A 14,817-nucleotide genomic window follows, 5' to 3' on the forward strand; every position below is an offset into this window, starting at 1 on the left:
CTAAAATCCTTTCATTTTCTCAAAAGTTGACAGCGTGCCTTATGTATGAATTCTGGTTGTGCTTACTGTGAAATCTGTCTTTGTTATTATGCTCAGCGTCTGTTAGTTTACATTTTGACTGCACAATTATAAGCTTTTTGTTATGCACAAAAACAACATTGTTTTCTTTTATTTATGGAGCATGATTATTTAATAAATGCTGATAATTTATTTTTGAGTAATTTCTTCATGTAAATCTATGCTGTATGTAAATAAAAATGCGTGTGTGACATCTGGGACACAGTGTGACTAAGAACTTTCTTTTTGTTCTTAACTTATGGCTTTAAAAAATATCGAGATATATATCTTATATTGCCACCCAGCTAAAAAATATCGAGATATGAATTTTGGGTCATATCGCCCAGCCCTAGTCACATGGCCCTCTTCCTATTGAAAAAACAAAAGTTGTATCCAAGATGGCCGACTTCTAAATGGCCACAAACAGGACTTTAATATCACGAACCATTCCCATTTTATTACGGTGTAACCATATAAATGGCCCACCCTGTATTCTATTTTATAACCGTGACACTGACTTTTTGACCAAGAAAATCAAATCAGTTCATCCTTGAGTTTACCTGAATGTTTGTTTAGAGTAATATCTTCTAGGTGTTCCCAGAACGTCGCATTCACAATAAATCCTCCGACAAGAGAGCCATAGAAACAACATAAAAGTATATTCTTGACTTGTGCATGATTTTGGACATAATGAATATCTTGACCTGATTGCAATGCTAGTGACACCACTTCTGAGACTTATTAGCATAAACGCATAATCTAAGCAGTTAACACTTACAATTTTAGAATTCAAGAATATTAGAGTTCTCAGTAATATGGGCATGCAGTAAGCCCCAATTACTGATAATATTGCTACAGAACATCGTCCAGGAAACTCCTTAAAACCCAACTGAGAATTGGGAAATTGGGGAAAACAAACACTAGATCCAACAGGTGGTCTCACCTCTGTACCGTAGCATGATGGGAAGCAGGGTGCTTTGCGCGTCAACGTCTTTACAAATACCATTTTGTTGAATTAATCACATCAGATAGTCCTCTCACGTTCATTCCAATTTAGGAACACAAAACAATAAATGAGTGAATTGTTTATGTGGCTGTGTGGGAGTGCAACAGGAACTGTGTACCTCTAACCAGGCAACAAACCCCTCAAACTCTACTCCACAATCAATCCCAGGCTGAACAGAGAGCAGGCTACCCCAGCCCACCCTGTTACAGCACAAAGTATATTCTAACACGACTCCCCACTGGGCTTGGATGTGGAACCTGGCATTATTAACGGTGTGGATGTTTAATGAGGAAGGATGGTGGGTAGTTAGAATGTTGTTTTCCTTCATGTTTTCCTCAACAGTGTGCAACTTACTTTGGAAATATAGGTTGTAAATAATATGGCTGGTAACCACACTAAGTGCAGCCTGCCTTTATTTGATGTCATCTTACAGGAACACAATGTGTTTTTCCATCTTTGTAAGCCATCACTAAAAACTGCATACACAAAATGTCACAGCTGTTTTGGACTGATTGGAAAGAGCAGTTTTGATAATGCAACAAACCTTGTATGAGAAACATAATCACATCACTTCACATTATTACATACTCAAACACAAGCGATTAAAGGAACACATATCAGTTTCATTATGCAGTGTCAAAAAGCACTTTTCGGTCCAAAGAGTTCTAGGGACTCCCCTAGGTTACGTGATCACTGTCGAATTTTCCAAGAACTATATCTTCTGTATGCATTTGCATCACAAACAGAAACGCTAAAGTCATGTATTAGCCAACTGCTGGTTGGCACAACAACATCTACAACCACAACAAATAGATGGATGTCTTGACAATCTGTTGACAATAGAGAAAAAGCAGTTGCAAAGGCAGGGTTTCAACCATGAAAGCTGTTAGCCAGGCAACTGCAACCTGTCCAAGTGGTAAGAACGGAATTGCAGTTTTACGTTGTAGCACTATCCACTTGCTGAAATGCTATGATGCTATACCTGGCACAGATGGAACAGTGAAGCTGTATTGAAACAGCTCTTTCCAGACCAAACTGAGAACTAACACAAAGATTTCTCTTTGAAACATCAACATTACACTGTAATTTTTATAAAGTGGGAACTTCACTGTCTTTCCTGTCATGCTCAGGTCAAATCTTACCAATTTACAAATTAAAAAATGTCCCATTGGCTCGAGGCCTTATGACATCCTCCACACTATGCACTTGAACATATAAAAGTGATGAGCACCTCTTTCGTTGAATTTTGAGTGTTTTAATCAACTTTGTTACATCTGTGGTGTTCCCGACCATCATAGAAAATGAATGGGAATCCACCCCTCAACCCCTTTGGCCTCTGACCCCCTGAATGACAAAATAAAAGACCCACTTTACGATCTACTGAACCACCCACTGAATGGCCAACTGAATGACCACTGAACAACCGACTGAACGACCCAGTGACCCAGCCTCTGAATTTTTTAATTTTTAATTTGAGAACTGTTAAAACAGACCGTTCAATGGTGACCAGAACACTAAAGTAAGGGGGTTTGGAGTGCACACAACAGGAGGGCTATTAGTCATTATATTTAAAGCTAACAGATGCTTACATATCTAGCAACATTGTAGCCTTTGGCTCAGTGACACACAGCAATTGATCAGTTGGCAACCCCCTGGCAACATCTGGTAACTAGAGAAAAAAATTTATCTTCTAACTAGTTAGTGAGTAGGACTAGGCGATATGGCCCAAAATTCATATCTTGATATTCTTTATCTGGATGTATATCTCGAAGAAGATATATATTGAAGAAGGGATTTTTTGCCATAAAGTAAGAACAAAAAGAGTTCTTAGTCAAAGCTGTGTCTCAGATCTCAAACAGGCACTTTTATTAACATACAACGTAGATGTACATGAAATTACTCAGAAATAAATTATCAGCATTTATTAAATAATAATGCTGCATATATAAAATAAAAAATGTTGTTTTTGTGCATAACAAAAAGCTCACAATTGTGCATTCAAAATGTAAACTAAAAAGACGCTGAGCATAATAACAAAGACTGACAGATTTTGCAGCTGCTCTGTTCCCATGTTCTACTGCATGACTGACAGCCTCAAGTTTGAAATCCACTTCGTAACCATGTCTCTTAACAGGTGCCATTTGTAGTCCTTATACACACACGATAATAATCCGCGCAATATTACGTTGAAGCACAGCACGTATTACTCCGCGAGGCTCCTGACTATGGTAGCCATATTGCTTTGACAATGCATTAAGTAGTGCAGCTTCGTAGCTTGCCAAAGTCGTAATAAAACCTTTTTTGACAGATTTCTGAGCGCCGTGTACCACATAAAATCAGTTTTCGGTCAGTAAGCATAACCAGAATTCATACATAAGGCTCACTGTCCATTTTTGAGAAAATGAAAGGATTTTAGTGTAAGCTTACAGCCGAAAAATACGGTACACGAGTTTTGTAAGGTGGTTTGTTTCGGTGCAGGAGGCTGTGAGACTTCGCGGTCCAGGATACAGGACGCAGTTTCACACACTCTTCATTTTGCACTTCATGGTGCTGTTGTAAATAGTGAAAATACCAGTAGTGCTCCAACCTTTAGTCGGGACGCTTTCTCAACATTCTCTACAGAATACACTGCTGCTCATCTGACACTCCAAATAATACTAATAATAATTAGTGCTGCCAGCGTTAATCTTGTTAAAATGACATTAAGGCCATAACTGCATTAACACAGTTAATGAGTTATCGCGGATCACCCCTTGCGTGGGGCTGGACTTTGTCAACGCATTAACGACCTAACCGCGCTAATATGGATCTCTAAATTACTAATTTTCAAATGTTTTCTTTTTACCGACCAGCTCCTCTTGTATAGTTGCAGTGTCCATCTTGTTATTGCCTGCAGGTGAAGCGATGGGGGAGGGGTAGTTGTGTTCAGTGAAGGAGAGAGGCGAGGCAGAGTAGCGTTGCTTAGAGACAAAAGTGGACGAAAGAGAGGCAAACTTGCGGGTCCACGAGTATAATCATAATGCAACATAGACTATATCGATATAAACAATATTGTCACATCTCATATAAAAATATATCGATATATACAGTGGGGCAAAAAAGTATTTAGTCAGCCACCGATTGTGCAAGTTCCCCCACTTAAAATGATGACAGAGGTCAGTAATTTGCACCAGAGGTACACTTCAACTGTGAGAGACAGAATGTGAAAAAAAATCCATGAATTCACATGGTAGGATTTGTAAAGAATTTATTCGTAAATTAGGGTGGAAAATAAATATTTGGTCACCTCAAACAAGGAAAATCTCTGGCTCTCACAGACCTGTAACGTCTTCTGTAAGAAGCTTTTCTGTCCCCCACTCGTTACCTGTATGAATGGCACCTGTTTGAACTCATCATCTGTATAAAAGACACCTGTCCACAGCCTCAAACAGTCAGACTCCAAACGCCGCCATGGCCAAGACCAAAGAGCTTTCGAAGGACACCAGGAAAAGTATTGTAGACCTGCACCAGACTGGGAAGAGTGAATCTACAATAGGCAAGCAGCTTGGTGTGAAAAAATCAACTGTGGGAGCAATCATCAGAAAATGGAAGACATACAAGACCACTGATAATCTCCCTCGATCTGGGGCTCCACGCAAGAGCTCATCCCGTGGGGTCAAAATGATCATGAGAACGGTGAGCAAAGATCCCAGAACCACACGGGGGGACCTGGTGAATGACCTGCAGAGAGCTAGGACCAAAGTAACAAAGGTCACCATCAGTAACACACTACAACGGCAGGGAATCAAATCCCGCAGTGCCAGACGTGTTCCGCTGCTGAAGCCAGTGCATGTCCAGGCCCGTCTGAAGTTTGCCAGAGAGCACATGGATGATACAGCAGAGGATTGGGAGAATGTCATGTGGTCAGGTGAAACCAATGTAGAACTTTTTGGTATAAACTCAACTCGTCGTGTTTGGAGGAAGAAGAATACTGAGTTGCATCCCAAGAACACCATACCTACTGTGAAGCATGGGGGTGGAAACATCATGCTATGGGGCTGTTTTTCTGCCAAGGGGACAGGACGACTGATCCGTGTTAAGGACAGAATGAATGGGGCCATGTATCGTGAGATTTTGAGCCAAAACCTCCTTCCATCAGTGAGAACTTTGAAGATGAAACGAGGCTGGGTCTTCCAACATGACAATGATCCAAAACACACCGCCCGGGCAACAAAGGAGTGGCTCCATAAGAAGCATTTGAAAGTCCTGGAGTGGCCTAGCCAGTCTCCAGACCTCAACCCCATAGAAAATCTGTGGCGGGAGTTGAAAGTCCGTGTTGCTCGGCGACAGCCCCAAAACATCACTGCTCTCGAGAAGATCTGCATGGAGGAATGGGCCAAAATACCAGCTACTGTGTGTGCAAACCTGGTAAAGACCTATAGTAAACGTTTGACCTCTGTTATTGCCAACAAAGGTTATGTTACAAAGTATTGAGTTGTATTTTTGTTATTACTATAAATTACTGACCTCTGTCATCATTTTAGGTGGGGGAACTTGCACAATCGGTGGCTGACTAAACAGTTTTTTGCCCCACTGTATGTGTACACGTGCAACCCCCAAATAGCCACTTTTCTCTGCTTTTTACTCTCTGGAACCTTACAACAAAACAGCTTCTTAATACTTCCAAGGTGTGTGGCTGGCTTTGCTTCAAGGTTGTAACACCCCTTTACTGGGGCCGTTAAAGCATTTGTGCAAGAAAGGGAAACGTCAAAGCACAGATCACACACATACAGTGTTTGGCATTTGGTCAGGGCTGGCAAGGAAGTAGTGAAATGTGCTACTTCTCCACAGCAGGGGTTGAATGGGGCTCTCAAGGGCTGCAGCCTAGATTTGTGTTATTGGGATCTGAGAAATATATTTATTTTCTGAAACAAAGGCCAGCAATTAAAATGAAACTAAGGTCAGTGAATATGCTGTGTTATTCCAACATCAAGTCACCTAGAAGTGTCTGAAATGACCTTTCAGATTGTGGTTTGAATTTAAGTAGTGATTAGCTAAGTGTGCAGAAGTCAAAAAGAAGGCTTATGGTCTAACTTCTAGTACACATTCTACGCGGCAGTGTTTGTGAACACCTAAGAATATGAATGCCTGTAAGGCATAGCCCAAAGATTCATTCATTCATTGTATTAACTCATTCACTGCCATTGACGTCTATAGCCGTCAATGGCAGTGAATGAGTCAATGGGTTTAACTCATTCACTGCCAATGGCTGGCAGTGAATGAGTTAATTATTCCATTAAGACACAAATGACAGACTGAGATCAAGGAACTAAGATCCAACCAAGAAGATACATTTTGATTAACAGTTCCATGGATTTTATGCTTGATTCCTCTCTATTTGAAATGATCTGGAAAAGAGAGGTACATAAAGACTTGGCATTTTGGCTCAGTCACAGAGTCCTAGAGATCAGTCAGTGATCCACTGGGAACCACTGATTACCAGCTTCCAATAGCTGCTCTTAGTTGCTGTGAAGTTTCTAAAACCCAGTTCATGCAGGCCTAGAGATCAGTTGGCAACTATCTGGTAACAACTGGTTAGGAAAAATGCTGATTCTGCAACTGGTTGGTGAGTAGTTGCTGGCAGTCTCTAGCATGGCATTCAGAGTTGCAATGAAAAGCAGGTTGCTGCAGTGAATAGTAGTTTGCATGGAAAACACAAATTTGTCTGCAAATACTTGCAAACTACTTGCCAAGTTGTAGTGAAAGAGTGAGAAATGTGAAAAAAACTAGAAATGTTATCCTCCCAAGTAAAAGCTTTGCTGTTTCACTACCACTTGGTAGAAAATTTCACTGGGCGACAGCCAGCGGCCTCCAGCCAACACTCGCCAATAGGGCTGGGGGATATATCGAGTTTTTAAATGGGACGATCGTGGCTCAAGAGTTGGCAGTTCGTCTTGAAATCGGAAGGTTGCCGGTGCGAGCCCCGGCTCCGACAATCTCGTTCATTATGTCGTTGGGCAAGACACTTGACCCGTTTCCTACTGGTGGTGATCAGAGGGCCCGGTGGCGCCAGTGTCCGGCAGCCTCGTTCTGTCAGTGCGCCCCAGGGCAGCTGAGGCTACAATGTAGCAAGCATTGTGCAGGTTAAAATGAATGAGCTCATATTAGGCAACTTAAATAAACTGCTACAACCTACTCTTTCTAGAGTCTACGCCCTCTTCCTCCATCAATGCATTTCCCAATAATTGCCACGTACATACTGAACTGCTAACTGATTTGCTGAGATGAGGGTTGTCCCACCTGTCCCTAAAAAGTTATTAAACTATTAAAATTAGGAAGGATATTAACCTGTTGTTGTGCTGGGAATAAAACCTTTACAACTGCTATTTTGTGACTTTTGAGGTTATTTTTACCAGACTTGACTGGTGATCCTGTACAAGAAGTTATGTCCCATTGGATAGTGTAACAGAATATATAATTTCAGAATATGTGGGGCCATCATGGCTCAAGAGTTGGCAGTTCGTCTTGTAATCAGAAGGTTGCCGGTTTGAGCCCCGGCTCCGACAGTCTTGGTCGTTGTGTCCATGGGCTAGACACTTCACCCGTTTCCTATTGGTGGTGGTCAGAGGGCCCGGTGGTGCCAGTGTCCGGCAGCCTCGCCTCCAGCCAACACTCGCCAATAGGGCTGGGGGATATATCGAGTTTGTAAATTGGGCGATTGTGGCTCAAGAGTTGGCAGTTTGTCTTGAAATCGGAAGGTTGCCAGTGGGCCTCTGTCAGTGCGCCCCAGCGCAGCTGTGGCTACAATGTAGCTTGCCATCACCAGTGTGTGAATGTGTGGATGACTGAATGTGTAAAGCGCTTTGGAGTCCTTAGGGACGAGTAAAGCGCTATACAAATACAGGCCATTTGCCATTTAAATACAGTGGGGCAAAAAAGTATTTAGTCAGCCACCGATTGTGCAAGTTCCCCCACCTAAAATGATGACAGAGGTCAGTAATTTGCACCAGAGGTACACTTCAACTGTGAGTAACAGAATGTGAAAAAAAAATCCATGAATCCACATGGTAGGATTTGTAAAGAATTTATTCGTAAATCAGGGTGGAAAATAAGTATTTGGCCAATAACAAAAATACAACTCAATACTTTGTAACATAACCTTTGTTGGCAATAACAGAGGTCAAACGTTTACTATAGGTCTTTACCAGGTTTGCACACACAGTAGCTGGTATTTTGGCCCATTCCTCCATGCAGATCTTCTCGAGAGCAGTGATGTTTTGGGGCTGTCGCCGAGCAACACGGACTTTCAACTCCCGCCAAAGATTTTCTATGGGGTTGAGGTCTGGAGACTGGCTAGGCCACTCCAGGACTTTCAAATGCTTCTTACGGAGCCACTCCTTTGTTGCCCGGGCGGTGTGTTTTGGATCATTGTCATGTTGGAAGACCCAGCCTCGTTTCATCTTCAAAGTTCTCACTGATGGAAGGAGGTTTTGGCTCAAAATCTCACGATACATGGCCCCATTCATTCTGTCCTTAACACGGATCAGTCGTCCTGTCCCCTTGGCAGAAAAAAAGCCCCATAGCATGATGTTTCCACCCCCATGCTTCACAGTAGGTATGGTGTTCTTGGGATGCAACTCAGTATTCTTCTTCCTCCAAACACGACGAGTTGAGTTTATACCAAAAAGTTCTACATTGGTTTCACCTGACCACATGACATTCTCCCAATCCTCTGCTGTATCATCCATGTGCTCTCTGGCAAACTTCAGATGGGCCTGGACATGCACTGGCTTCAGCAGCGGAACACGTCTGGCACTGCGGGATTTGATTCCCTGCCGTTGTAGTGTGTTACTGATGGTGACCTTTGTTACTTTGGTCCCAGCTCTCTGCAGGTCATTCACCAGGTCCCCCCGTGTGGTTCTGGGATCTTTGCTCACCGTTCTCATGATCATTTTGACCCCACGGGATGAGATCTTACGTGGAGCCCCAGATCGAGGGAGATTATCAGTGGTCTTGTATGTCTTCCATTTTCTGATGATTGCTCCCACAGTTGATTTTTTCACACCAAGCTGCTTGCCTATTGTAGATTCACTCTTCCCAGTCTGGTGCAGGTCTACAATACTTTTCCTGGTGTCCTTCGAAAGCTCTTTGGTCTTGGCCATGGCGGAGTTTGGAGTCTGACTGTTTGAGGGTGTGGACAAGTGTCTTTTATACAGATGATGAGTTCAAACAGGTGCCATTCATACAGGTAACGAGTGGGGGACAGAAAAGCTTCTTACAGAAGACGTTACAGGTCTGTGAGAGCCAGAGATTTTCCTTGTTTGAGGTGACCAAATATTTATTTTCCACCCTAATTTACGAATAAATTCTTTACAAATCCTACCATGTGAATTCATGGATTTTTTTTCACATTCTGTCTCTCACAGTTGAAGTGTACCTCTGGTGCAAATTACTGACCTCTGCCATCATTTTAGGTGGGGGAACTTGCACAATCGGTGGCTGACTAAATACTTTTTTGCCCCACTGTATATATCGATATATTTTTATATGAGATGTGACAATATTGTTTATATCGATATAGTCTATGTTGCATTATGATTATACTCGTGGACCCGCAAGTTTGCCTCTCTTTCGTCCACTTTTGTCTCTAAGCAACGCTACTCTGCCTCGCCTCTCTCCTTCACTGAACACAACTACCCCTCCCCCATCGCTTCACCTGCAGGCAATAACAAGATGGACACTGCAACTATACAAGAGGAGCTGGTCGGTAAAAAGAAAACATTTGAAAATTAGTAATTTAGAGATCCATATTAGCGCGGTTAGGTCGTTAATGCGTTGACAAAGTCCAGCCCCACGCAAGGGGTGATCCGCGATAACTCATTAACTGTGTTAATGCAGTTATGGCTTTAATGTCATTTTAACAAGATTAACGCTGGCAGCACTAATTATTATTAGTATTATTTGGAGTGTCAGATGAGCAGCAGTGTATTCTGTAGAGAATGTTGAGAAAGCGTCCCGACTAAAGGTTGGAGCACTACTGGTATTTTCACTATTTACAACAGCGCCATGAAGTGCAAAATGAAGAGTGTGTGAAACTGCGTCCTGTATCCTGGACCGCGAAGTCTCACAGCCTCCTGCACCGAAACAAACCACCTTACAAAACTCGTGTACCGTATTTTTCGGCTGTAAGCTTACACTAAAATCCTTTCATTTTCTCAAAAATGGACAGTGAGCCTTATGTATGAATTCTGGTTATGCTTACTGACCGAAAACTGATTTTATGTGGTACACGGCGCTCAGAAATCTGTCAAAAAAGGTTTTATTACGACTTTGGCAAGCTACGAAGCTGCACTACTTAATTGTCAAAGCAATATGGCTGCCATAGTCAGGAGCCTCGCGGAGTAATACGTGCTGTGCTTCAACGTAATATTGCGCGGATTATTATCGTGTGGGTATAAGGACTACAAATGGCACCTGTTAAGAGACATGGTTACGAAGTGGATTTCAAACTCAAGGCTGTCAGTCATGCAGTAGAACATGGGAACAGAGCAGCTGCAAAATCTGTCAGTCTTTGTTATTATGCTCAGCGTCTTTTTAGTTTACATTTTGAATGCACAATTGTGAGCTTTTTGTTATGCACAAAAACAACATTTTTTATTTTATATATGGAGCATTATTATTTAATAAATGCTGATAATTTATTTCTGAGTAATTTCATGTACATCTACGTTGTATGTTAATAAAAGTGCCTGTTTGAGATCTGAGACACAGCTTTGACTAAGAACTCTTTTTGTTCTTACTTTATGGCAAAAAATCCCTTCTTCAATATATATCTTCTTCGAGACATACATCCAGCTAAAGAATATCAAGATATGAATTTTGGGCCATATCGCCTAGTCCTACTCACTAACTAGTTAGAAGATAAATTTTTTTCTCTAGTTGCCAGATGTTGCCAGGGGGTTGCCAACTGATCAGTTGCTGTGTGTCACTGAGCCAAAGGCTACAATGTTGCTAGATATGTAAGCATCTGTTAGCTTAAAATATAATGACTAATAGCCCTCCTGTTGTGTGCACTCCAAACTCCCTTACTTTAGTGTTCTGGTCACCATTGAACGGTCTGTTTTAACATTCTGTCTCTCACAGTTGAAGTGTACCTCTGGTGCAAATTACTGACCTCTGTCATCATTTTAGGTGGGGGAACTTGCACAATCGGTGGCTGACTAAATACTTTTTTGCCCCACTGTATATCTTCACCTAAATGCATACACATGGGCAGTGGATTACTCATCTAATCAGGAGAACACAAACATAATGCACAAAAACACAGAATCATTTAAACAGATTCATTTGAAACCCAGACTTTATTCACTTTAATGTGTTTAATGAGTTTCATCAAGTAGTTTTTTTTTTCCAAATGATTTGCCCATAGTCGTGCATTTAGGAACTGTATCCTCGGGGGACACCTGTTGTTGTAGATTATGACATCAATCTATTCTAGCAGGTGCTGTTTATCTGTCAGCATTCTTTTAAGAACACTAACATGTACTCACATTGCCATGTCAAGGCAATGTTTGTTTTGTCCGGTTTAAGCACCAGTAGGGTTTTTGGTTACAAGATCCAGGAATGAGAAACATGGCGGTAACACAGTCCAGATCATTTCCTGTTAAACATAATCTGATCTTAGACCCATTTGAAATAAAACAAAACAACATGAGGCACAATTAACTGGGGGTTTTTTTGTTTCTTCATTTTCTTTTGTCACTTGGCAGAATCAGGACAAGCTGTAAACACAAAACTATTATTACCATATAAAGTTAACATGACAAACTTCAGCAATTAACTGCTTATTTGCACATTCAACAGAGACAAAACAAGCTCCAAAACAGGAGCTCATAATTTAACTTCTTTTACATTAAAGTAGACCTGCATGATCCATAGTACCCATAATAATCCTTATTTATATCAAACTGGGACTCCCAGCCACTCAGGTGGCCTTTTCACTCCTCCCGCTTAAACCCAAAAAGCAAGGTTAGCAGCTGGGTGGGGCTTCCTGCACTCATAATGAACTATAGAAAACAGTTTTTAAAGTATACTGAATCTTGATTTGCTGTGAGATTACATCAATCTTTGAAACTTTGGCCATTATTTAAATATTTTGTTTCCAACTTCGCCAGGCGGTTGTCGTTATGGTTATTTTAGGTCCACCCACTATAAATAAGCACAGAGGATTTGCTACAATTGTAAAGTTAAGTCTACTGTTGCTATTACTCATTTGTTCAATGTATGAACTTCTAAAAGAAAGAGCTATTTTTATATTTTAAAAAATCAAGAGTATTAAAAAGAAGTAACTGTATAAGTCAAAAATGCTTTGACTCAACTCAAGACCATCACATTTACCATGTTGGTAAAGCTGGGAGTTGTAAAGTTGAATGATAATTGATAGCTTCATAAAATGTACTTGTGTTTCTCTAACTGCCTACCTTTCCTTTCTATAACAGGCATCTTAAGTATCAGGGCTGCTAGGCAACAGCAGGGAAAGCCCAATGTGGTTAGCCAGCAACAGTATAACACTTCCTGTGTCAAACCTTAGCCCCTCCAAACAACACACACACACAACTCCCAGCACTATCTCACGTTCCCTCTTCATTTCCTTTTCTCCATATATCTCTTTGTCACTCTGTAAGAGACCAGATTGACCTACTAATGTTCCTTGCCAACCAAACAACAACTCTGATGCAGCTGAAACCAGATTATTCCAGTTCTCTGTGGTCAGTCAATGAGGGAGCAGAGAGAGGGTAGCGGATGTCTCAGCTTGATCAAAGAACACACACACAGACAAGGTTACATGCACACATACACAGATTTCTACTTGAGACTTGAGTGTCTCTGTCAGGATATGTTCCCTGAGTCTGGGTCTCTTGTCCTAAGTCAGTGTGAAATCAAGATCTGTGCTGTAGGGTTGAATGTTTTCTACTTGTAGAAAACATTCAACCCTACATCTCAATCTGTAGCTACAGAGAGTGGCAATAAGAAACTGTGGAGGGGAGGGTGGAATCGGTACGGGGATCTACGCAGTTCACAAGCAGAACTCACGCACGCTATAACGTTAGCCTGAGATATGCACTGAGTAACTAACAGTCTGCAGCCTCCTGTGAGCTGCAGATGTAGAGCATTTAGTAGAAACAATGCTGAGTTTACAAAAAACACAATGGCCATGGTAAGACCCTGTCATGTTAGTAGTTTCTTCAGTCACTTGATTAAAGGTTAGGAGTAGATTAACTTTGAAGCCCCAAATTCACAAGCGTTATAAAAATAGCTTTGTCCCCGTTGCTGTCACTGAATTAAATAAGAACTGTTTTTGATTCGAAATATCAAAACTACTATATATGTGCCACAGTGAGCTTTATATATTTACTAGGTATGTGTGTTTTTAAAGGGATGCCAAATGCTGTCATTTTTCTGTAAAGCAAATTTACCTTGCCTTTGGGTATAAATAAAGTTACCTTGACCTTGACCTTGACATCAAATGATTAATTCTCCCTTTATTCATCCATGTCGCTGAATTTTAACTGAATGACCCTAACTCCTAACCCTAACCCCTCGAACTGAGAGAAAATGATAGAGATAGATTTTTATGTTCCACAACTTCAGCACCAAACCCCAAGTTATCAAAATAATTGAATGTGTGCAATTTTAAAGTCTTAGAGACTCTTCTGAAGATCTAACTGTGTTTCTACCTCAGTTGAAAAGCAGTTTCCAACACCAAAAGATCCAGTAGGTTTACCTTGTCCGTTGGCATAGTAGATCCACTTCTCTCGGACTTGAGTTAGTGGTGCAGGGGGTTTCTTTTGAATTGCCTTCTCCATGATGCTGCTCGGGTCCTGCATTGGGCCCTTCTTCAACACCTGAGAGCTCTGCTTCACACTACACACTACGATCACCACCAGCACCAGCAGCAGCAGCAGTACAATCATCCAGGGCAGGTGCTCGTTTATGTCAAAGTGATTATGGGCGCTTGGTCTTGGGAATCCCCTGCGAGTTGGCCTGTAGGAGCTGGAGGCCCCACCTGCGCTATCTTGTCCATTAATCTTTCTTATGCTTGTTTCAACCTTGACTATTTCTTCAGTCCCCAGATCTTCCATTGCCCTCTTGTTAGGCCCTGGGTTTGGTTCAGAATTCAGTTGCCCCCTCTGCAACTCATGGTCCATTGGTTCCTCATGAGCTGGGAGAACTGGAGTCCAATTTGGTTGGGTGAGAGTGCCAGGATGGCTTCGGAGGGGCTCTTCTGCTCGCTGGCTTTTTCCACCCTGGGGTTCCTTCAGCTGAATGGCTGCTGACTGGCTGTGGGTACCTGTGTTGAGAGGCAGAGAGGTTGATGGAGACACAGAACAAGCAAGAAGAGAGATAAGAAAGACAAGGAAAGCAAAGATAGTAGATAGTATAGAAGTAGCAGATGAGAGACAACAGTGACACAGAGAAAGAGGGAATTAAACTCAGTCACTTGGGAGTTCTGTCTAACTAAGACAAAAAAAAAAAAACAGACGGTATCACGGGCGGAGGATCCTAACACCTTAATCCATCCAAGCAATCTGGCACAGACACGCTTTGTTGACTTACTTCATCACTGAGTGGGCTGTGTACACCTTTTTGACATTGTTATTACAATCTGAGTATTCATGAAAACGAAAAGAGTGTTTAGATGATGTTCACAGGGGTCAAAATCTCCTTTGTTTTCCAGGCAGTGGCCATTATAGTCATTGTTGAGCATACTAATA

The 14,817-nt window shown here is 41.6% G+C and overlaps 1 protein-coding gene across 1 annotated transcript in view; it reads right to left on the reverse strand.

Moving 5' to 3' along the window:
• tnfrsf21 (tumor necrosis factor receptor superfamily, member 21) overlaps window positions 1-14,817 on the reverse strand; it is a 263,648-nt gene that overhangs the window by 192,925 nt on the left and 55,906 nt on the right. Inside the window, exon 3 of the mRNA XM_085381445.1 lies at window positions 13,827-14,393. Coding sequence (XP_085237571.1) covers window positions 13,827-14,393 — 567 coding nt within the window. The remainder of the gene's footprint in view (window positions 1-13,826; window positions 14,394-14,817) is intronic.

Source organism: Rhamphochromis longiceps, linkage group LG15, assembly GCF_057381845.1.
Source record: "Rhamphochromis longiceps isolate RC_006_pf linkage group LG15, R_longiceps_female_GT1.1, whole genome shotgun sequence".
NCBI classification, from domain to species: domain Eukaryota; kingdom Metazoa; phylum Chordata; class Actinopteri; order Cichliformes; family Cichlidae; genus Rhamphochromis; species Rhamphochromis longiceps.